Raw genomic sequence first — 23,344 nt, 5'->3', positions numbered from 1 at the left:
GATGAAGTTGATGGTGAAGAAGAGAAATTTCTATCTTTTTGTCGCTTGTTGGTGATAAAGATGAAGAATAAGAAGTGTGATTGGTGTTTTCTTTTTATTTATTTTTGGGATTAGCATCTTTGATTTGGTGTTGGTTTTATATAATTTTGGATTCAGAAAACTAAAGCATTTGTTATAAACTTATGAGTTATAATATTTGGATTCAGCAACTAAAGTATTGTTTATTTTTAAAATGTTTGAAGGCTAACAAAAGTAAATAAACTAGTGTTTTGATCCAACTAAAATCTTCAACTAACAAGTGTATTGTCTTATCCAATTCAATCATCGACTAAACTCACTCGTCATGAAACTGATAAAGCGCCTTGAATCATATCTTGAAGCGTTCATGAGTCATATGTTCGTTTGTAATTCTATGTCCCGCCGGCTGATCCGCAAAGGCCTACATGTTTTGCGGTACGGTTTTGGTCAGCCATTTTAAGGACCGTAGCCCGCGCGGGGCTGGCCCGCCGTGACCCGCTCGAAGACGAGCCCGCTGCGGTACGGGACGGGACGGATCAACCTGTTTGACATTCCTAACAACAGGTACTCGTCTTTAATTTCCAGTCCCTCTTTTGATATAATTACCTTTTTCGTTCTATTTTCAGATCATCAAAAATAGTAAATACAACAAGATTAAGCTAGTGAAGGAGTTTGATTCTCGACTATTTTTATTGCTATTCGGGTGAGAGTGGGAGGTACGAAGATGTATTAGAGGGAAGGTAATAGCTAAGAATAAGGAGTTGAGAATTTTGAGTTATATGATCTAACAAAATTAACTTTCTTCCATGTTTGTACAACAACTTATCAGGAACCATTCGAATACTCTCATCCCGCCGTAGTTTAAATACAAAATAAGCATATGTTATAATCTTTTGTCAAAACCTAGATTGTAATCATCGTTGATCAATATATTTCTTTGTTCTTATTAATTTTGTGTGTAGACACTTGGAAATGTTTCATATGATTGGACGTTTCCTGTGCACACAACATTCACATTTGGTAATTCTGACAAAAAAAATAATAGTTGAACATAGATGCATCTAGCTAGGTACAATGATACACAAACGAATCCAACTACATACCTATCCATATTTTATTCGTCTAGGTACAATGGCACGGCACTGGTAGTAGTAACCAAACATGATTATGATTATAGTTGAATGATTCAACTTTAATCCTTTAAACTTTCAAGATGATAAATCCTATTAGTGATGGACCTAACTCACACCCAAAAGCTATCTCATGAGTGGAGGATTGTCCATACACGTATATATTGCCCAAAGATTACATCATTAAACGATGTAGGACATCTAATAGCCCCTCTCGAGATATGGATGGGAACGGTCCAATCGGAAACAGCCCAAGTCCAACATCTCAGAAATACCACATCAAGATGGGCCATTTTTATAAGCTACATAGGTAGACAACTATTTATATGGGAAATCATCTACTGGGTTTAACCATGAGCTCTAATACCATATTAGTGATGGGCCTAACTCACACCCAAAAGTTAACTCATGAGTGGAGGATTGCCCATACACATATTATATTGCCCAAAGATTACATCATTAAACGATGTGGGACATCTAATAAATCCTTCAATCACTAAACTACTATGAGTTTGTTAAATGATAAATTGTTATTAGTTTGCAAATTTTCGAATAAATTGTAATATATAAACGAAGCTGGCCAAATTTTGGAAAGTGACATTTTGCACTTTTCAGGATTTAGTGAAACCATTGTTCCATGTCGGTAGTTTCGATCTTTCCCATGGGCTATGGACACAGACTCAGACTTAGTGGCATACGCGGAAAATGAGAGATTGCGATCAGAACACGTCCCTCGAGGGTGCATGGGGCATTGGGGCTTGATGCACGTGACGTCGTCCCGCCGCGTAAACATTAACCAGCCGCGTATGGATAGCGACTTTTATATATTTTGTTTTCTTTATTCATATATAATAGAGTCCCACCTAAACCTGGAACAAGAAACTGCGGAGAAATTACATGCGGATGACTACTCACTACTCTCCAATTACTATAACTGTTTTTATATGCCTTACTCTCTTGCTACGTAACTATGTGGCCCGCCATTATTTACGTACGTTTCATTATTTTACATCTATTAATATATCGAGATGAGTCGACATATTTGTTGGCTCCTTCCTGTTCACATTCGTTTACTCAGTTTGGTTCAGTTAGCTTTTTCTTTGATGTCCATCAAATATCTCGAGCAATATGTAAATATTGAACCAGATTTAAGCACAAAAATGTAGATATAGAATAGTGGACTCTCGTTTTGAAAACAATGAAGTGCATTTCTTCAGTGATCATTAACGTTTTCACTAAAACATATATAGTTGATGATGTGAGATAACGTAATTCACCATTCATATTTTTTTGTGCACTGCTTTATTTTATAATTAATTATTACACCAAATTAAACTTAAAATTACCAAATACGATGGGAACAATAGAAAAAGGGAAAAAAAAATCGACCGTTTATCTATAAGAAGGATGAGCCATACGAGGCAGAGACAACGGTTTTTGTCTCATCTCAATCTTTTCTGCACTCAACCATCATATTTCATATCTCCTATCCACTCATTTTCTATAATTAACACTTAAAAGACTTTGTAACTTCGATCTCCGAACCGACTAAACATTCGTGGGTTCTTCTTTCTTGTGAAGATTCATCTTCAGTCCAAACAAAACCGTGATCACTCGTCTTTTGTACACATAAATGGTGTGTGTGGTCTCTCGTACGGGCCGTCAGTACCAAAGATACAACAAGGGACGCCGTCAGGTCGTAGGGTATGTATCTCGGATTTGATTTCCATGTGATTTAAGTGTCTGAAATTTGAAATTTGGGTGAAACTTTAGGTGTATTCCGTATAGACTCAAAACTTCAAGCGATGGCATAGTTAGCGATGAATTTGAAGTTTTGGTTATCTCATCACAAAAAGGTCATGCTCTAATGTTCCCAAAGGTACTAACTCTATGTACCACCACCAACTAAACTAAACAAAAAAAAAAGCCCTAGCTTTTGATTATTAGTCTTATGGAAATATTAACTATTCCATTACTCTGGAATAATGTCAGGGTGGTTGGGAGCTTGATGAGTCTATAGAAGAAGCTGCTTCAAGAGAGTCTCTGGAAGAAGCTGGAGTTATTGGAGACGTTGAGGTATATACTTGAAACTGATCTTATGGTACCGTTTTGACCTTATTTTACTTGGATTTAGCTTCAAAGTTTTAAAAGTATGTGTGTTGGTATTTGAGCAGAGACAACTTGGAAAATGGGATTTTTTGAGCAAAAGCAGAGGAACATTCTATGAAGGACTAATGTTCCCAATGTTTGTGAAAGAAGAGCTTGAGCTTTGGCCTGAACAACATCTTCGTCAAAGAATGTGGATGAAAGTAGATGAAGCAAGAGAAGCTTGTAGAGACTGGTGGATGAAAGAAGCTCTAGATGTTTTGGTTCACAGGCTTTCTTCATCACCACCATCAGTAATGAAGCCTATGGAAGAAGACAAGACAGTTCCATTGATCTCTATCTGCTGAAAAGAAAACTAATCTGATGTGCGCTTCATCACTTTTAGGTTAATCTTTGTATATAAACATCTTACGCCAGAGCAACGAAAAGCTTGTAGATTTTTAGGTGTGTGGAGCTAGACTAGATAATGTGATCTCGTGGGGGATTTTAGGTGTTTTGTGATTGTTGTTATAATGCTTGTGTGTTTTAATATTCAGAAAATCACTAATCACAATAAAACTATCTGAAATGAATTGCAATATAATTATATAGTTCAAATTTTAAAATAAATGTCAATAATCATACTCCTTCCGTTTAATTTTAATTGTAATTTTAGGTTTATGCCCATAAATTAAAAAAAAATATTAAATTTTGCATATTCTCAAAATAAAAACATCACTACTATACACATAATCAATAGAAAACTAATTTGAAAAATATTGTTAATAAATTTTGCATTTAAATTTTAAAACGACATTTGTTTTGAAACAAAATTTACTTTACAGCGACAATTAAACTGAAAAGGATAGAACATATATGTAACTTATAATTCTAATTTTATGAACAGACAAAAAAAATATTATAAAAATATAATGATTTTGATAATTAAAAGATTATCTAATAATTATTTATTAAAATTCTATCTATTCTATTAAAATAGAAGTCACAACTTTACTTCATGTGTGATTTTTAAATTGGACAATTTCAAACAAGTTTATTAATTGCATATTATTGTTATCTTCATTATATCCCAACAATATCCTTATTCATTTTAATATCCTCATCAATGATTAAATAATTCTTACTCAACACAAATCTAATTATTTCAGAGGTAGCATTTTATATATTTAGACTCTCAATTTATTATCTTATTGATTATACCAAATGGTATTAATCGAATCTTCCGGTGGAAGCTATGACATTTGATATGAACATTTATTTGAAAATATGACATTAAAGAACATTTGTTACACCATTTTTCTTTCTCGGGCTGTACCATGTGATATTTGATATGCAATATACTTTTAATATTGTTGTACTATTATTGACAATTACTTGCAATCATACTCTTCATATGTTAATCGATTTTATTATTTAGCCAAATAATTAAATTGATAGTATTTTATTGTACTTACTAAAAATAAACTATTCAAAGAAATTTTTATAAAAGTAATCATTTTTAATGATTATTTTCCTGTTTTTATAAGATGTTACCAAACAATATATATTTGAGATATTTTTCAAATCCTAACTACTATCATTATTTTATTTTTAATTTATAATGTATATATTTTTCCAAACAATATCTAGGATAAGAATATTGACTACTGTTATTTAATATTTCGACAATGTCTTAAACATTGTTTGGTAACATTTTAAATACAACATTTAGACCAATATTAATATCAATACCTTCTCTCTTTTTCGTTTTCTGTCAATGTTATGACATGTGAATTAATATTGGCATCCACCGTTAAAAAACTAAAATAGAAACAACCTCATTTTGGGATAAAGCAAAACTAATCTATTCAATTAATATCTTGACATCTAACATTCACATAATCAATTCGTGATCACTAACGAAATTATTTCAAAATTATAATTAAACAATACTAACCAATAAAATAACAACAAATATTTATAATTGCACAATATAATACTTTAAGCATAAACCAACATATTTCATAAATATATCATATACATAATTTTAAAAAAATTTAAAATAGTTTATTGTTTGCAAAGCCTAAAATGAAAATAGTTTCATTTTAAAGAATACATACTAAGTATATATTTTTATATATGTTCACTTTAAAAATAATTTTAAATATTTTATTAATTGATAAATATTCATTTTAAAATATAGACATAAATGTATTAACTTTTTAATGAGGATAGATATATGCTAAATAATTTAAATATCAATATAATGTACTTAAATATATTTCTTTATAAAAATCCAAAATAAATTTATAGTTCATAGTTTAGATTTGCATTGATGAAATTTAGGTGATGCATAATTATACTAACTAAATTCTAAATTTTGCAATAAAAATCTCAACTTTAATATTAATATAATTTTCAGATACACAGTTCTTGTTTAAAAAGTTTTAGATGTTTGCTTCGTATAACTTTACTCTGGAACATATAACATATATTTGGCAAACTATTATAGACGTATAAACAATTAAACATACACAAGTATACTAAATAATTATATTTATAAACAAATACAAGTGAAAATGGTCCATATAGTAAAATATGATCAAATGACAAATAGCTTATGTAATGTATTATTCATATGTTCAAACATGGGAAATTGTCGATCATTTATAAATGTTACTATGTTAAAATGAAAAAAAATCTGCGCGGTTGCACGGATCAAGACCTAATTTTTAGTTAAAACAGATATATAGACCAAGCCTTGTTCTAAAACGCGGCGCCGAGGACCGATTATCCGACGAGTAAACGTGATGCGGCTCCAGTCCGTGGCGATTTGCTATCAATCGGATAGTTAGGCTGTATAATACAAAAAATGTTTGTTTTTTGCGATTTTGAGGTTCAATATCGATTAATATTGACAAATCTATAGTCTTGATGTGTAAACAACAACTAAAACGCACAAAAAATTAAGTATGCATGAAGAAAATCCATGGCGGCCGTGAAAAAAAAGTTGAAGAATCGTCAAAACTCTAATACGAAGACGAAGAAGTAATTACGAAACTGCCACTCATTCAAGAAAATATAAAAACAAGCAAAACTGACAATGTTGTGTGTCGAACCTGGAACCATTGTGTTATCAATCAAAGATTATACCACCAAACCACTCGTAACTTTTGCAAATTGTTTCATAAACTATTTTTTGTATATACATTTATTTTAAAAATAAAATAAAATTTTAAAATTAATCTCCGATTAAAATCCAATTTTCTCGTTAGGCGGTAGGTCCAACCCGAACGCACACGTAAAGCCTAGTTTCCGAACAAGGATACCAAGTAATCGGTAACATTGGATTAGAACTTATAATGATGGTAGTACTAACACGAAGAACATGGTGGTGACATCATTGATGATGGTTTGATTAGACGTGATAAAGAAACTTGATGAATCATCCCTTGAATTTTGGCCTAATATTTTTTGTTTTATTTTCTGGGAAACTTCCGTTCACAATTGTAAACTAGTAACCTGTATTTTCCACCTACTTCTAACTGTCATCGGCCAATGACATTGATTAACATTAATTCTATACTGTTAAAGCAAATCTCTGCTAAAATTCTGCCTCTGTTTTACAAGTTAACCAGATAGTAACTCGCGCTTTACGCAGAATAAAATATCTATATTATAATTATGTATAACAAAAAGTATATTTTAAGCGATAGTTAGATAGAACTAAATGTATGATTGTTATCAGGGGTGAAGTCAGAGACTTTTTATAAAAGTTTCACTAATATTAAAATTTAATATATGGTGTTTGCAAATTTGAGAAGAAGCTTTTTAGCCAAAAAAAAAGTTTGAGAAGAAGTTTTGGAAAATATTTTTTTTATATTTCGTCCATCACGTTGTAGTAGTTATGGAGTTAAGGGTTTAACAAATAAAATCAAAAAAGGTGGATCAATAACATATTATAAGCAAAACAATATTGTATGAAATAAAAAAAGTATAGCTCATTTAAATTCAGAAAACATAGTTGCATAATAAAATAAATTGAAGGTTATTTAACCCTCTAAATTGTAAATGTTGTTCCAGATGCAGCCAGCACGTGAGACTTGCTGGTAGTTCGTTCCTGGAAGTTTCTTCTCATCTTCAAGGTCGTCTAATGTAGAACTCTCATGGCCGCGAAAGTGGTGACCCTCGCATGCTTATATTGTTTGCTCGAAAAGACTAATACACTAAGATGAGACGATTTACAGTGATTCAGTCTCCTCGAAACAGAGATCACCTTATCAAGCAGTAACAAAACCGAGTACGACACATTTATCTAGAAATAGATTTTCAACGTTCTCTTTCAGCAATGAGAGACAGTTCTCAAGAACGTGAGTGATCTGCTAAATGCATGAAAGCAGGTATGGAAGGGTTCTTTTATTAACACTTAGCATCATACTAAATTTTTCATCGCTTTGTCTTCTCTACGGATCTGTCGACTTAATGGCGATAGATCAGATGGGTTACCGTTTTTAACAGAAACATACAGAGAAATAAGGAATCTTTATTGATGCTATGATTATATTGAGAAGATTGATAAATCAACTAATCGAACTCGAAGCTGAAGGTTTATCACGTAAAAGTGTTCGTCGAGAAAAGTATAGATGGTATGAAGTTCTTTTAAAAGAATGTTAGTGTGAACACATTAAATTCACAGTTTTGGTGAGAAACATTCTCCGCATGACACCTAAACGTTTTACTAAATAAAAGCTTCTAGTGAAACCACGTCACTACGTCACATTCTTTGCCAATAAAATAGGTAAGTTTTATAAGTGTTACTCTTTTAATATATAGGGGATTACAAAGGGACGCCACTCATTAATAATCTCATTTTCTTTTAAATTAAAAAATGAAACTCGCCAAACAATTTGATTTAACACAAATGTACTATTGATGTTGGGCCGTCGTTCCAGGCCCAATTTCTGTCTACTCCAAACGATTACAAAATTATATTCCATGTAACATGTTACAAATCGTCTATGTAGCTAACTATACAAACCCTATTTTTTTGCTAAAAGATTAACTATACAAACCCTATTTTTTTGCTAAAAGATTAACTATACAAACCCTATTTCACTAGCTTTACTTGAAAGTAACAATCCCTAGACTATGATATAACAAAAATTTATTAGATTAACGTAGGTTTTCCAAGTAATCTTACAAGCGTATGACATTACAGTTATTAAAAATAATTTTGTAATGGATACTGAAAATATCTAATTCTTCCAACTATATTACCAGTTATTTAGTTAATAAAATCTGTTTTAGCATTAGTAAATATTTAAACTTTTTTAAAAAATATACTTTTAAACAAAGATGGATACTTAAACTATCTAATTCTTATAACCTCGTGATCAAACAATATCAGTACTACAAAACTAACTAAACGATTACTTAGATTTTAGCATATATGGAAAACAAAATATCTTTTAAATATCATTACTCACACTATTAATTAATTTATCTTTATTAAAGTAGAAGTACTTTAATCTTTTGTTTGACAACATAAATAGCAGTTAAAAAATATATATAACGTTGTTTGGAAACATGAATAACAATATATTAAAAAAAAAAGTAATTGGTTTATGTTATCAAGAAAAATTGAAAATTCATTATATTATGAAAACTATATATATGAGCCAACTTTAAAATATACGAAAATGACTGGCCCAATCTAACTACCAAACAACATATTTGTCTAAATAATCATAAAACAAAATTTAAATTTTATATAAATATTTCAAATCAAAATATTAATTTAAAATTGATTCATATCAAAAAATATTTCAAAAATATACATATATTCAAAAATTGATTTTACTAAAATGTTTTTTTTATAACCCTTAAAAAATGTTTAAAATATATTTAAGAAAAATACAATACAAAGCAATTTCAAACACCAACATAAATTATTATTTTTATATTTCATATTAAGTTTTAAAAATATAATATATATGATTATTTATATGATGGTACGTATAAAATACTATTAATTATATGATTACTTATATGATGGTAGGTAAAAAACACGATTAATTATATGATGACACATATATGATATTTAATAGTGACATAAAAAAATAAATAACAACATATTTTTGTAATATTATATCTTCTATCTTATTAAAGTAGAAGTACTTTTGAGAATGTTTGTAAATAAGAATAACATAATTTAAAATAAATATAATGTTGTTTGAAAATATGAATAGCAGTATATTAAAAAAAAATGGACTTATGTTATTAAAAAAAATTGAAATCCATTATATTTTTATAAATTATCTGTTTGGACCAGATTTAAAATATATACGAAAATGACTCAATCTAATTTTTTTTTGTGCAACTGGTCCAATCTAATTAACTAAAAACATATTGTCTAAATTAATCATTAAACAAAATTCAAAACAAAAATTGATTCAAAAATATACATGTATTCAAACATTGATTTTTACTAATGTATTTTCCAATAACCATTATAAAATTGTTTTCAATATATATAAAAGTTGCAATACAAAGGAACTAATAGATTAGTATTCCTTTATTCGTATTACAAATACAATAATTGTTAAACAATAATATATAACGGAGCCATAATTTTTAAAATCCAACAATTACAAATTAGTTATGAATTTTAAATGTTGTTATAAATTAAAGCAATTATCCGTGCGGACGCACGGGTGAAGATCTAGTGAAAATTTAAAAGTTGACACTATTAATAAGTCTGTCTCTTTGAGTTAATCAGCGGTTTGGTTATTATCAATTGTGGAACACTCGGATGTTCCGCGTCTTAGATGTCATTAGCTTTGTCGCGGTACACAGGAAAATATACATATCATCAGTTGGAAACACGCCATCCACAGTTTCCAATCTTTGTGAATGATGCAAATTTTAGATACACAAAACTATTAACTTTCGTCATCAACATGTATAGTATTTGATTTTGGATAAAACGAAAATTCGACCATTTAGGTCCGCTGTTCTTTGTCGACAGCTTACTAATAATTAAAGCCGGTCCAAAGTCATATGCGCTGAAATCATATAAAATATGCTTAAGAAATTTAAGTATTAAATGCCGGTAAAATGTATTCTCACATGCTCTTATTAATTCTCGTATACTCTTTTTCTTAATCTTAATAAACATAGTTAAAATCTAAATTGTCTCCTCTATCTAAACCAGTCTGTCATACTTCATTTTTTTTTCTCTCTCTTTTTCTCTCTTGCTGTCAAATTTACCATGACACAGATCAATCCAATTCTGCCATCATTCCTGTTAATCCACTCTTAAAGAATTAAAAGTTTAAACTTCAGACTCGGCCGTCATCCCTCTTACGTATTGTTGTGTTGTAGCTTAAATCCGATTAAATCTTCTAAACTATCCAAAGTCTATCCACCATATATGTCGTATTTGTAAATTGGACATTTGAGATCGATTGTATAATTTAATATAACTACATATGGTATAATTGTATAACTTGGTATAACTAGATTGATAAAACTATATAATCTGATGTAATTAGATAAGTAAAACTGTATAACTTGGTATAACCATAATGATAAAACTCTATAATTTGGTATAACTTGATTGTTATCTCTTCAATTTTTTTAAGAGACGATGGGATCTTCTTTCCACACATATACATTTTGGTTATGAAGGATACGATTAAAGACCACTTGTTCATTATACCATTTAAGAAGTCATTCATAGAAAAAAGCTTATTTGACGTTTGTAGATAAGATACGCATGAAGATTACAATTAATGAATATACAACAAAGCTGGATTTGATTATACTCTTTTAGAAGTGAAACCTCAGTGGCAATCATTATCCCAAAGTATTTCTCAAAAAAGAACCTAAGTATGCTATTTAAAATAGTGAAGGATTTATCAACGAAAAATATAAACAAACTTGTAAAATAAAAGGCAGATTTAATTAAAATACTAGATTTTGACCCGCGCTTCGAAAGCGCATGTTTTATGGATTATATACGAAGTTGGGTATGAGATAGTATTTTAAGTATATTGTGTATTATTATGTTATAAAGTCGTATTATATCGAATACATAAATTTGTTTAAAATTATATAACTTATGAATAAGTTTATTCCAGATTTTTTATATACATTCTTATGTAACTCTTTCTTAAGTATGAAAATTTTACTCAAATTTGAAAAACGAACCAAACCAATACGAAATATAGATTGAGGTTCGGGACTCGGAAAAAAGTATCTATTAGATTTTTTTGGACCTGCGGGTCTCTGTTGGACTCCGGGTACCCAAAGTACCCAAAAATTTTTGTTCATATTATGTATATTTGAGTAATTCATATATGTTCTCAGTATAAAAATATTATTGTAAATTTTGGATTCGCGTTTTCTGTTATAGTTTCAGATTTTGGGTAAAATTTCAAATTTTAAAAATATATTTAAAATATTGGATATTTTTGGTTCTCAGGTAAGATTTTGGTCTTTTAGATATTTAGTTATTTCTGGTATTTGTTTGATTTTGGGTATTTTCGTGTTTTGATTTTTTGGCTTTTTGGATTCTTTAGATCTTTTTGTCATAAATACTCGAACCGAGCTAGACTCATTATGTAGCCAAATTACATAGTAAATTTTATAGATACTTGAATTATTGACTCAAACTGACCTGAAACTAAAAGGAACCGATATGAACAAAAAAAAAATTCAAATACCTAGTTGGATAAATGCCCAAGACCCAAAGAACTTGGACCTGAAAGAAACCAATTTATATTTGACCCGGAGACCCGAATGCCCAAATCTAACATTTCATTATATTTTTGTGCATTTTTTAAAAGTTACATTTGTTCAGTCGATGAAACTTAAGATTTATTTGAGATATTTTTGGCTAATTTAATAGTATAGATTTGTAGGTTTTTTGTTGAGCAGTAAAAAAAAGATTTGTTGGGTTTTTGATAATTTTAAACTTATCTTAAATACTAAATTGTTATTTATCAATAAAATAAAATTAACATAATATATAATTTTTAAACTTATCTTAATTATAAAGTTAATGAGACATATTTAGAGAAGAGTATAATAAAATGTACGTGATATTATATTTTCGTGAACCAAATTTATGTGGTCATATCCTCTATATATTATTTGTGAAACATTACAACTTCTTTTTGTAGCCACGTGTCATCACTAGAATTATTCTAAGAATAATTAGAGAAATATGTTGGTCCATCTAATTATATAATAAGCTTTTTCTTAAACTAACCATAAATTCATTATTAATGTCATTTATTATTTCTTTAAATAAAGATTACGGAATTGCCTAATGTGGCTAAAGTATATATGACAATTAATGATTTTGAATAATAAAGATCTGATAAAAAATAATGTATCTTGTATCAAATTTGTTTAATTTTAAACTATTAAAATAATTTAAAAAAAATCACAATAACCATATTATAAAAATTTAGATTTTTCTGTATATGTTATATTTTGAATTTTAAAAAACGACTTTAAATTACTAAAACTGTTAAAAGTCTCACATTCAAATTTTGCGATCCATTGTTTAAAATTTTTGTTATGACAAAATACAAATGATTACAAAATCATATAAATAAAAGTCTAATTTAATTAATCATTAAGATTTAAAATATATATGTATATATATCATTCTAAATTAAACTATAAACCATATTGAATAAATAAATATTTTAATTTCAAATTTTACTTTGAATAAATTTTTTTGATAAAAGTTTTGAACTAACATTGATAATTGTTTTTTATAAATTGTCTGTATTAATAAAATTGATTTATACGTTTGCATTAATTTAATTATATATGTAATAGTTACTGACTTTTAATTATTCAATATATATTTATTATTTTATAATATGTAAGAACATATAATACATAAAATAATTTTTATATATAATGTTTATTCCGCGCAAGGCGCTGATTTTAATCTAGTATATATATGGTATAATCTTTTCGTTTACAAAAAGATACGAGTCCAATAAATAAAGAGTTATTCTTGGGTTCACTCCCTAGGGTGAACCTCTAGATTCACCAACCAATATAATTTCATTATTTCAGATTCGATATCTTTTAAAAAAAGAAACAAAATATTATCAAGTTATATTATGTTTTTAAAATAAAAAGTAAAAAAAAATATAGCAGCTACAGAAAAAAAAATTAAAAAAATATTTTTAACGTCGTCAGCAAAATACTAAACCCTAAATCCTAATCCCTAAATCCTAATCTCTAAACCCTAAATCCTAAACCCTAAACCCTTGGGTAAACCTAAACCTTTGGGTAAACCCTAAACCCTTGGATAAACTCTAAACCCTTGGGTAAACCCTAAACCCTTGGATAAATCCTAAACTCTAAATAAAAACACTAAACCCTAAAACTCTAAACCCTAAATCCTAAATCCTAAACCCTTGAGTGTTTTCGTGTTTAGTGATTTTGATTTAGAGTTTAAGATTTATCTTAGAGTTTAAGATTTATCCTAGAGTTTAGGGTTTACCCAAGGGTTTAGGATTTAGGGTTTAGGGATTAGGATTTAGGGTTTAATGTTTTACTGACGATGTTAAAAATATTTTTTTTGTAATTATTACTATTTTTTTTTATTTCTTTTTACCGTTTAATTTTAAAAAGATAATATAATTTGACAATATTTTGTTTCTTTTTTAAAAGATATCGAATAAGAAATAACACAATCCTATTGGTTGGTGAACCTAGAAGTTCACCCTAGAGGGTGAACCCAAGAATAAGTCATAAATAAAACATTTGACTAAATGATTTTCGGAGAAATATAAGATAACTTATTGTTTGTACAAATCAAACTAAGACCATCCAATCTCACATTTACAATCTCGACCAAATCAAGTCAAAGACGTATATATAGTGGCATTAAAGTTGACTACTCCAACTAGTATATCAGTAGACCGAATATTGTACAAAAGTACAAATAGATACAACCATTTTCTTAACAAACACTTTTTTACAAAAGCACTTAATAACAAACATATTAGACAAACGCACGCAGACGATTAAACCTCGTTTTATTGAATTGACTTAGATGAATTACATATGAAGGAATAAATCTTAGCGGGTCATGCCGCCTTGGAAGACTGGAGCACCCATCGCCACGCCTTGGTTCTGCTGCCTCTGTACGTTCCCACTCCATCCTAAATTACCAAATTAACTTTTAACGAATGCGAATATATATAGATATAACTGAGATTAGCACAAATAAATTAATGACAACCCAAAAAAGGAAAACAGATATAAAAGAAACCAATACCAAGATCCATATTGAAACCGCGGTTCTTGAGTTCACGGTATTGTTGGGTGAGAGCACAGAGCTCGCAGAAGAAATGTTTAAGGCAGTCTCCACAATCATTGCCTCCAATATTGTATTGAGCTCTCATCTTTCCACGATAGAAACACGAGTATATACATCCACAACCCGTGAAACAACTTATCAACGTGTATAGTGCTCCAGCTGTACCGCACGCTGAAATTTCCAGAACAAAAATTTATTTATCGCTATTGCTTGCTGCGATATATATAATATATATATATATATTGTTAGATGGATTAAGACTTAAGTAACTAAACTTACTGGTTGATCCTTGATCTACAATCTCAGCGACTTGGCCAAATGTAATACATGGACACCAACATGTGATACAACCTGTTTTCATTCATTTTTGCAAATTAATAATAAGTTTTCTTGGTCCCTTTTCCATAAATAGAGGATCAGATGATAAAGAAAAAAAAAGATATTAATATAAACTGTAGATTGATGACAAGTATTAACATTAATTATTCATTATCTTTTATATGTATAATTATATATGTGAAAAGCTATAGAAATTAATAAATAAATATGGAGTTATTTAATTACAATTTTTGCAGTCGGAGAAGCAATCACAGAATCCTGTGGACCATTCTCCTTCAGCTTGAGGCTTAGCATGAAGGTGTTGAGCTTCCATCGCGAGATAGAGAGAAAGAGAAAGAAACTAGTATATTTTAAACAGAACAATATGTTTAAGACTTTAAGGTGTGTTTGATCAGAAACTAACGTAATGCTTGTATTTATAAGAACATTAATCTCTTAACTTGGCAGAGCCTCTATTATTTTTGACCAAAAAATAACAAGTTACTTATCTTTGAATTAGTACCCACCGCCGTTACTTAATATTATTTTCCTTGACTTTTACTTTTCTTTTTAGGTTTTGTTTTGAGGAATATTTTATTTTTAATGGACGACGATAACACATTTGTAACTGTGTTTTCATTAAACTATAAAACAGTGTTTTCATTAACTTTCAAGAGGGAAAAATAGATGTATGACTGATTCCCAAAACATATTTTAGAGCAATATGTTTAAGTCTAAATGAAACCAAACCACTTAAACCAAATCCTGAAAGAAGTAAAAACCAAAATGTTCACCCCTATTCTTGGACGTTAAAGTGTCTGACCTCTAAAAACGCGTGGTGTGATTGTTTAGTTGAATTGAGACGACGGTATTTCACTCTTAATTGCTTTATTTTATACTAATCACATTGGAAAAGAAAGAAAGAAAATACTCTTAATTACTTTATTTTTTTTTCTTTTTCGATATTAATGTTCATCATTTCTACCTTATTATTCTGAAATACTACCAATCGCACCCATAGTGTTGAAGAGAAATAGTTGTATGTCTATAAAAGAGTTGTATATACTCTACATGTTCCCGAAAGTAAAATTTTCTAAAATGTTCACGCTTATTAAGAATTCAATAAATGTTTATAATTTAATTTTTCTTTTAATTTATTATACACTTTCCAATAACTTTTCACCAATGAAATTTAATCAATTCAAATATTTTTATTTAATATTTTTTAAAAGTATAAAAAAATACCTTAAACATATAGAAAATATATCTTTGTGGAACAAGTAAAAAATCTAAACATCTTACTTTCGGAAACAGAGAGAGTATATTTTATCAACGCCAAGTGGGTCCAGGAAAAAGGTGGGATGTAAACAAATGAACTCTAACATCAAATATAACAAGTTACTAGATTAAGATCCACGCCTTGCGCGGAATAAACATTATATATATATATATATATATTATTTTATGTATTATATGTTCTTAGATATTATGAAATAATAAATATATATTGAATAATTAAAAGTCAGTAACTATTACATATATAATTAAATTGGTGCGAACGTATAAATCAATTTTATTAATCCAAACATTTTTAAAATTTTTTTTGATAGGATATGTAATTAAATTTAAATGATATTAACATACATAGTATATTTTTAATATTAATGTCTATTTTTTTTTTTAAATGATGCTTTCTACTCATATGTTTTTTTTATCATGTGTATTTTTAATAGTAAAAACTTTTAATTACTGATAACAAAATTTTCATTGTGGGATTAATAATTTTAGTAATTGATAATTTAAAAAAAATTATCAATGTTAGTTCAAAACTTTTATCAAAAAAATTAAGTAAATTTTGAAACTAAAATATTTATTTATTCAATATGGTTTATAGTTTAATTTAGAATGATATATATACATACATATTTTAAATCTTAATGATTAATTAAATTAGACTTTTATTTATATGATTTTGTAATCATTTGTATTTTGTCATAACAAAAATTTTAAACCATGGATCACAAAATTTGAATGTGAGACTTTGAACAGTTTTAGTAATTTATAGTCATTTTTTAAAATTCAAAATATAAAATATACAGAAAAATCTAAATTTTTATAATATGGTTATTGTCTTTTTTTTTTAAATTATTTTAATAGTTTTAAATTAAACAAATTTGATAGAAGATACATTTTTTTTATCAAATCTTTATTATTCAAAATCATTAATTGTCATATATACTTTATCCACATTAGGCAATTCCGTAATCTTTATTTAAGAAAATAATAAATGACATTAATAATGAATTTACGATTAGTTTAATAAAAAGTTTATTATATAATTAGATGAACCAACATATTTCTCTAATAATTCTAAGAATCATCCTATTGATGACATGTGACTACAAAAAGATGTTGTAATGTTTCACAAATAATATACAGAGGATTGGAATATTCGAAGTAGACGATTTATTTTTGACAACAGTAGACGAGTCAGTCCACATTTACAGTCTCGACCAAACCAAGTCAAATACGTATGTGTATATAATATGATGAAAGTTGACTTGTCCAAATGTCATATCTTTGACCGAATATTACACAAATATATAATCACTTTCAGTTCATAATTCACGAGCATATTACAGAAACACACAGAGGACTAAACCTCGTTTATTATAAAACCGAATAAATTACATTAAAGAATTAGTCTTAACGGTTCATGCCACCTTGAAAGACAGGAGCACCCATCGCGGCGCCTTGGTTCTGCTGCCTCTGTACGTTCCCCGCCCATCCTAAAATACCAAACAAAATTTTAAGGAATGCGAATATATATTTTGAGATTACAAAAAATATGCATAAGAGAAATCAATGTACCAAGATCCATATTGAAACCGCGGTTCTTGAGTTCACGGTATTGTTGGGTCAGAGCACAGAGCTCGCAGAAGAAATGTTTTAGGCAGTCTCCACAATCACTGCCTTCGATATTGTATTGAGCTCTCATCTTTCCACGATAGAAACACGAGTATATACATGCGCAACCCGTTACTGCGTTTATTAACGCGTATAGTGCTCCAGCCGTGCCACACGCTGAAATTTTCAAAACCACAATTTATTTAGCCCTATCGCTTGCTGCCTTTCTTTATATTTGACAATATTATGTATATATATCTTGTTATATGGTTTAAGACTTAAGTAGTTAAGCTTACTGGTTGATCCTTGATCTACAATCTCAGCGACTTGGCCAAATGTAATACATGGACACCAGCATGTGATACAACCTGTTCATTCATTTTTGCAAGATTAGTAACAAGTTTTGTTGGTCATTTTTCCAGGTGACGAAGAAAAAAAGAAGTATAAACTGTAGACTTAATTATAACAACCATAACATTAGTTATTTATTAATTTTTATATGTATTATTATATAAGTGAAAATATATAGAAATTAATAAATAAAACCGGAGTTATTTTATTACAGTTTTTGCAGTCGGAGAAGCAATCACAGAATCCTGTGGACCATTCTCCTTCGGCTTGAGGCTTGCCATGAAGGTGTTGAGCTTCCATCGCGACAGATAGAGAGAGAGAGAGAAAAAAAGAAACTAACTTTTAAACAAAACAAGATGTTTAAGGTCTTTGATCACAAACGAAGGATGTGCTTGTATTTATAAGAACATGAAAGTCCATTATCTTCTTTCTCAAAAAAAAAAAGTCCATTATCTTTTTACTCGGTAGAACCTTTACTACATTTGACCAAAAAATTAGACAAGGTTTGCCTATCTTCGAATTTCCTTGAAAGTACCCACCGACACTATTTAAATATTTCCTTCACTTTTAGTTTTACCTTTTCTGTTAGAGCATGCGCAACGGTGAGACTCATTGGAGTCCTTAGCGACAAAGACATTTCGGATTAATCCTGGATATTTTGGATTTAAAAAAAAAAAAAAAAAATGACCATTCACGGACCGCCACGTAGTCGTAGGGACCCGCAAATAGTGCAAAGATTCACTAAAAAAGATTCTTATTTAGGAATTTTAAGGGTTGAATCCTTAGCTTTTGGTAGGTCCACTGATTATTTAATTATTTTTTTCCTAAAGACTCCCACCTAAAGATTCCCGTTGCGCATGATCTTAGAGTTTTGTTTCTAATGAATCTATTTTATTTTTATGGACGATAATGACACATAAGTATAGAGAATTCGGCCAAAAAAAACCTTAACTTTGCACGAATTGCCAAAAGAAACATGAATTTTTGGGCTGACCAAAAAAACACCAAACTTTCATTGACTTTAGAATTAATTAACAATGTTTTCGCTGACTTGCCAATTTAGCACGCCGTCAATAAATTTAACAGAAATATTTGACGTCGTTTATTGTTGGCGCTAAGTGAAACGACGTCGTTTTCAAATGAGATGAAACGACGTCGTTTTACATGATTTGAAATTAAAAATATGTAGAACCCTGGATTCGAACACAGGTTGTTTGGTCAAATGGCAAGGTAAATTTTTTTTACCACTAGGCTAGTGGAACTATCAATGTACTTACTAACATGTTTACTTTTATTTGGTATTGATTGAATATAAAAATATCCTCAAAAAACTTAAAAAGATCTTTAAAATTCCAAAAAATTGAAAAATAAGAAATTTTTTATAAAATCAATTTTGAAATTAAAATTGAAAATAAATTTTATTTTTCTTTTTAAAAAAATAAAAACTCTTCCAAAATTTTCTATAAAATTAAAACGAACTTTAAATTCCAAAAAAATGAAAAAAATAAATAAATTTTTTATAAATTAATTTTGAAATTAAAATTGAAAATAAATTTTTATTTTTCTTTAAAAATATAAAATTTTATATTTCTTAAAAAAAAAATCTCCCAAAATTTTCATAAAATTAATTTTGAATTAAAATTAAAATATTTTTTTTCTTTAAAAAGTCAAAAAGTTTCCAAAATTTTCATTTTTTAAAAAAAATCCAAATTTTTAAAAAATTATAATAAAATGCAAAAAATTAAAGTTACAATTATCAACTTTTTATGTGTGTATAATTAATTTCAACTTTTAGCAAATGTATTAAAAAAATTGAAAATTTTGGAAGATTTTTTATTTTATGAAAAGAAAAAATTTTATTTTATTTTCTATTTTAATTTCAAAATTAATTTTATAAAAAAATTCTTTATTTTTTCAATTTTTTGGAATTTTAAAGATCTTTTTAAGTTTTTAGAAAATTTTGGAAGAGTTTTTTTTTTTTTTTTAATTAAAATTTTATTTTTTAAAAAGAAAAATAATTTTTTTTATAAAATCTTCTTTATTTTTTATTTTTTTGGAATTTTAAAGATCTTATTAAGTTTTTAGAGAATTTTTTATATTTAATATGTATCAAATAAAAGTAAACATGCAAGTAAGTACATTGAAAGTGTGAGTAGCCTAGTGGTAAAATACCTTGCCATTTGACCAACCAACCTGGGTTCGAATCGAGGGGTCTACATATTTTTCATTTCAAATCATATAAAACGACGTCGTTTCATCTCATTTGAAAACGACGTATTAGTGTTTTTTTGGTCAGCTCAAAAGTTCATGTTTCTTTTGGCAATTCGTACAAAGTTGAGGTTTTTTTTGGGCGAATTCTCCATAAATATATAACAAGTTTTCATCAAAAGGCGAAATAATAGTTCGCTTTGTGCTCACCACATGGCTGCGTAAAGCCCTTTTGATGGTTTCCATCTTTTGGTCTGAAATTCTCTCTAAAGGTGTACATCGTTTGATTGGTCATCTGAATCTGTGATGGCATGGGCTACATCTGTCCCCCACAACTGAATAATCAATCTCTATGCCCTTTTTCAAAAAAAAAAAAAAGTTTTCATAAAAAAAAACATAAAACAGTATTTTCATCATTTTTCAAGAGATAACAGAAAAGATAGTTGTATGACTCTGATTCTGACGTCGCCCAAACTACTCTTTTTTAAAAAAAATTAAATATGCTCTCAAGGTAGCTAACACTAGCTAATAGAAAAACTTCATTATTTGATTTAGTATTATTATTATACATGGAGATCGAATGATATTGATCACCTTAAACTTCTTTTAACCCAGCCATTGTATTTAACTATTTATTAAAGTACTTAAAGTCTTTCATCTAAACAGTGAACACCATTCGAAAAAATTAAGACTTTTCTAATTGATTTAGGTTATATGTCTTACTAATTCAGACTGACAAAAATAATATTTCTATACTATTATTATTTCGCCTACACATATATATTAAGTCTCACTCTTTTCTAACTTTTTTTTCCGGCAAGTTCATATGTTAAAAATCACAAAAACATTAAAATTATGCCCTTAAAGAAAAGGGTTGTGGGAGAACTAGTGAAAGTTTATGTCCCAAAATCAGTCAAGATAATTATGATAAATAATTATTAAAATTGTCAAAACAATGTGTGTTAATTAATTTAAATAAAAAAATCATTCAAATCGACGGAAATATCAATAATATCTCTAGTTGCAATCACGACCAAATCACATAGAAGTATACTCATTGTCATATCATTTACCACATATTTCTTACAAAAATATTTTATTTGATTATGACAAAATTATTAGAATTTGTAAAACAAAGTGTGTTAACTTATTGAACTAAGAAAGAAAATATTAAATTCCAAAAATAATGATTCAAATCGACGGAAATATCAATATTATCTCTAGTTACAATCACGACCAAATCATATAGAATTATAATGGCACGCAATTGACCATTCCCATTCTCGTATCATTTACCAAATATATATATATATATATATATATATATATATATATATATACATATTTAATTTGATACTAGTATAATTCTTATTTCATATTCCAGGTTTATATCTAAGAAAATGACAATTCTCTCAAATATATTTTTTTAAGTTTTTGTCACAAAAATACATTCAAAAAAGAAAATGACCAAAATAATCCATTTTTATTTTGAAAATTTTAATATTTATTTTTTATTTTTAAAAATTTGAAACCCTATCCCCAAAAACTCCACACCTTAACTCTAAACCCTAAGTCTAGATTAGTTATCCCCTTTAACAAAACTTATTTTAGTCATTTTCTTCATTGAATGTTATTTTTTTGACAAAAACATAAAAATGGCTATCATAGAAAATTTCTCTTAAAAAAAATCCAGGTCCCAACCATTATTTTGAAAATTAGTAAATTACTGGTCGGTTAAAAATAAACTAAAAACACAAGAATGTTAAACCAAACTCAGCTTTATATATTATATTAGTCAAAGTAAATAAGAATATTGATATATGTATAATTATATTGTGAAATACTTCCTATAATAATTGAATAAACACTCAAGAAGACCAACTATGTTGACAAACAAAACATTAATATGTAATGTATATTTGAGGAAATTTTAATTTAAACAAAGTTATAATTCTTTAAAACTCTTGAAAAATTAAAAGTAAATAAAGTAAATTTTAAATTTTCATAAATATAAGGTACTTGTTGTAAAAAAAATGTTTTGAAAATATTCTTTTTTGAAAGTTATTCTTACAACTGGATGATAACAATAAATATTTAGTAAAAATAAAAACAAAGAAATACTAAATTTTCAACTTAAATAACAAATACAAGTTATTTTTGCAACTGAATGATAAGAATAAAAATAAAAATATCACGAAATCACGTTAACAAACAAATATAAATCAAATTTATTGTTATTGTTTATATATTTCTTTTAGTCTTTTAATACTAAAATAAATTTAATAATTTTTAAAAATATGCCATGACATATTACGTTTATAAACAAATATAAATCAATTTTTGTTATTTTGTATAAAACTATTTATAATATTTTAGTATAATGATAAATCTAATTATGATATGTGTATATATAATACTAATTATAAAAATAAATAAATAAGAAATAAAGATATAGATATAGATAAACACAAAATAAATACATGGAATTATCTTCTTCTTTTTTCAAAAACGTTTTCCATTTATTTTTGAGATATTTTTATAATATTAGTTTGTAATCAGTTAAATAATGAATTATAAAGTTTATTGATTAGATATTAAAACTTTAATTAGTCAAATTAAAATTAAATTTTTTTAAAGACTAACCCTAAAATCAAGGAAAACATGACAAATAAGTAAATTCACTTCTCAAATAATAGTATATATATATCCACAGTTACATACACATTTTATTTTTTAAGTGACAGTTAGGCACACATACTATATAAACTTTGAACAAAACTTAGGTTAACCTCTAAGGTGAACCTTTAAATTCACCTCACATCTTATTACCAATCAAAATACCATATAGATTAATAATAAAACACATTATTTAAAAAAAAAAATTAAAATAATTGAAAAAAAATAATGACGTTCATTTTAATGACGCTAACGCCGTAACTAAACCCTAAATATTAAATTCTAAACTCTAAAC

General features: G+C 27.7%; 3 protein-coding genes across 4 annotated transcripts in view; 1 reads left to right on the top strand and 2 right to left on the bottom strand.

Annotated features, from left to right (window-relative positions):
* Positions 1 to 2,120: 2,120 nt before the first annotated feature.
* On the top strand, positions 2,121 to 3,877 carry LOC106413811 (nudix hydrolase 18, mitochondrial). Its single transcript, XM_013854551.3, has 4 exons — positions 2,121 to 2,852; positions 2,922 to 3,027; positions 3,141 to 3,224; positions 3,323 to 3,877. The coding sequence occupies exons 1-4, from the start codon at positions 2,782 to 2,784 to the stop codon at positions 3,599 to 3,601; spliced, it is 540 nt and encodes a 179-aa protein (XP_013710005.2). The 5' UTR covers positions 2,121 to 2,781; the 3' UTR covers positions 3,602 to 3,877.
* Positions 3,878 to 14,107: 10,230 nt separating this feature from the next.
* Positions 14,108 to 15,419, bottom strand: LOC125591298 (protein PLANT CADMIUM RESISTANCE 2-like). The gene is made up of 4 exons (XM_048765261.1): positions 15,154 to 15,419; positions 14,869 to 14,940; positions 14,548 to 14,760; positions 14,108 to 14,431 (listed from the first exon to the last, which is right to left on the bottom strand). Exons 1-4 carry the CDS (start codon positions 15,239 to 15,241, stop codon positions 14,349 to 14,351), a joined length of 456 nt encoding a protein of 151 aa, XP_048621218.1. The 5' UTR covers positions 15,242 to 15,419; the 3' UTR covers positions 14,108 to 14,348.
* Positions 15,420 to 17,454: 2,035 nt separating this feature from the next.
* LOC106412152 (protein PLANT CADMIUM RESISTANCE 2) overlaps positions 17,455 to 23,344 on the bottom strand; it is a 28,048-nt gene continuing 22,158 nt past the window's right edge. Inside the window, exons 1-4 of one of the 2 annotated variants that reach the window (XM_013853044.3) lie at positions 18,378 to 18,615; positions 18,111 to 18,182; positions 17,779 to 17,991; positions 17,455 to 17,696 (exon numbers count right to left, since the gene is read on the bottom strand). In XM_013853044.3, the coding sequence (XP_013708498.2) occupies positions 17,614 to 17,696; positions 17,779 to 17,991; positions 18,111 to 18,182; positions 18,378 to 18,465 (456 nt within the window). In that variant the 5' untranslated portion in view covers positions 18,466 to 18,615 and the 3' untranslated portion in view covers positions 17,455 to 17,613. Of the gene's footprint in view, positions 17,697 to 17,778; positions 17,992 to 18,110; positions 18,183 to 18,377; positions 18,616 to 23,344 lie in introns of those variants that run through there. The other variant, XM_048765260.1, reaches the window with a different exon arrangement.

This window comes from Brassica napus, chromosome C8, assembly GCF_020379485.1.
Source record: "Brassica napus cultivar Da-Ae chromosome C8, Da-Ae, whole genome shotgun sequence".
Taxonomy (NCBI): Eukaryota; Viridiplantae; Streptophyta; class Magnoliopsida; order Brassicales; family Brassicaceae; genus Brassica; species Brassica napus.
Note: the sequence above shows the minus strand (reverse complement) of the source record. Positions and strands in the feature narration are given on the sequence as shown.

Coding starts and splice junctions, on each gene's coding strand:
- LOC106413811 (XM_013854551.3), top strand. CDS start 2,782: ATGGTGTGTGTGGTCTCTCGTACGGGCCGTCAGTACCAAAGATACAAC. Junction 3,028..3,140: donor ATGCTCTAATGTTCCCAAAG/GTACTAACTCTA, acceptor GAATAATGTCAG/GGTGGTTGGGAGCTTGATGA. Junction 3,225..3,322: donor GAGTTATTGGAGACGTTGAG/GTATATACTTGA, acceptor GTATTTGAGCAG/AGACAACTTGGAAAATGGGA.
- LOC125591298 (XM_048765261.1), bottom strand. CDS start 15,241: ATGGAAGCTCAACACCTTCATGCTAAGCCTCAAGCTGAAGGAGAATGG. Junction 14,941..15,153: donor CTTCTCCGACTGCAAAAATT/GTAATTAAATAA, acceptor GAATGAAAACAG/GTTGTATCACATGTTGGTGT. Junction 14,761..14,868: donor TGTAGATCAAGGATCAACCA/GTAAGTTTAGTT, acceptor TGGAAATTTCAG/CGTGCGGTACAGCTGGAGCA.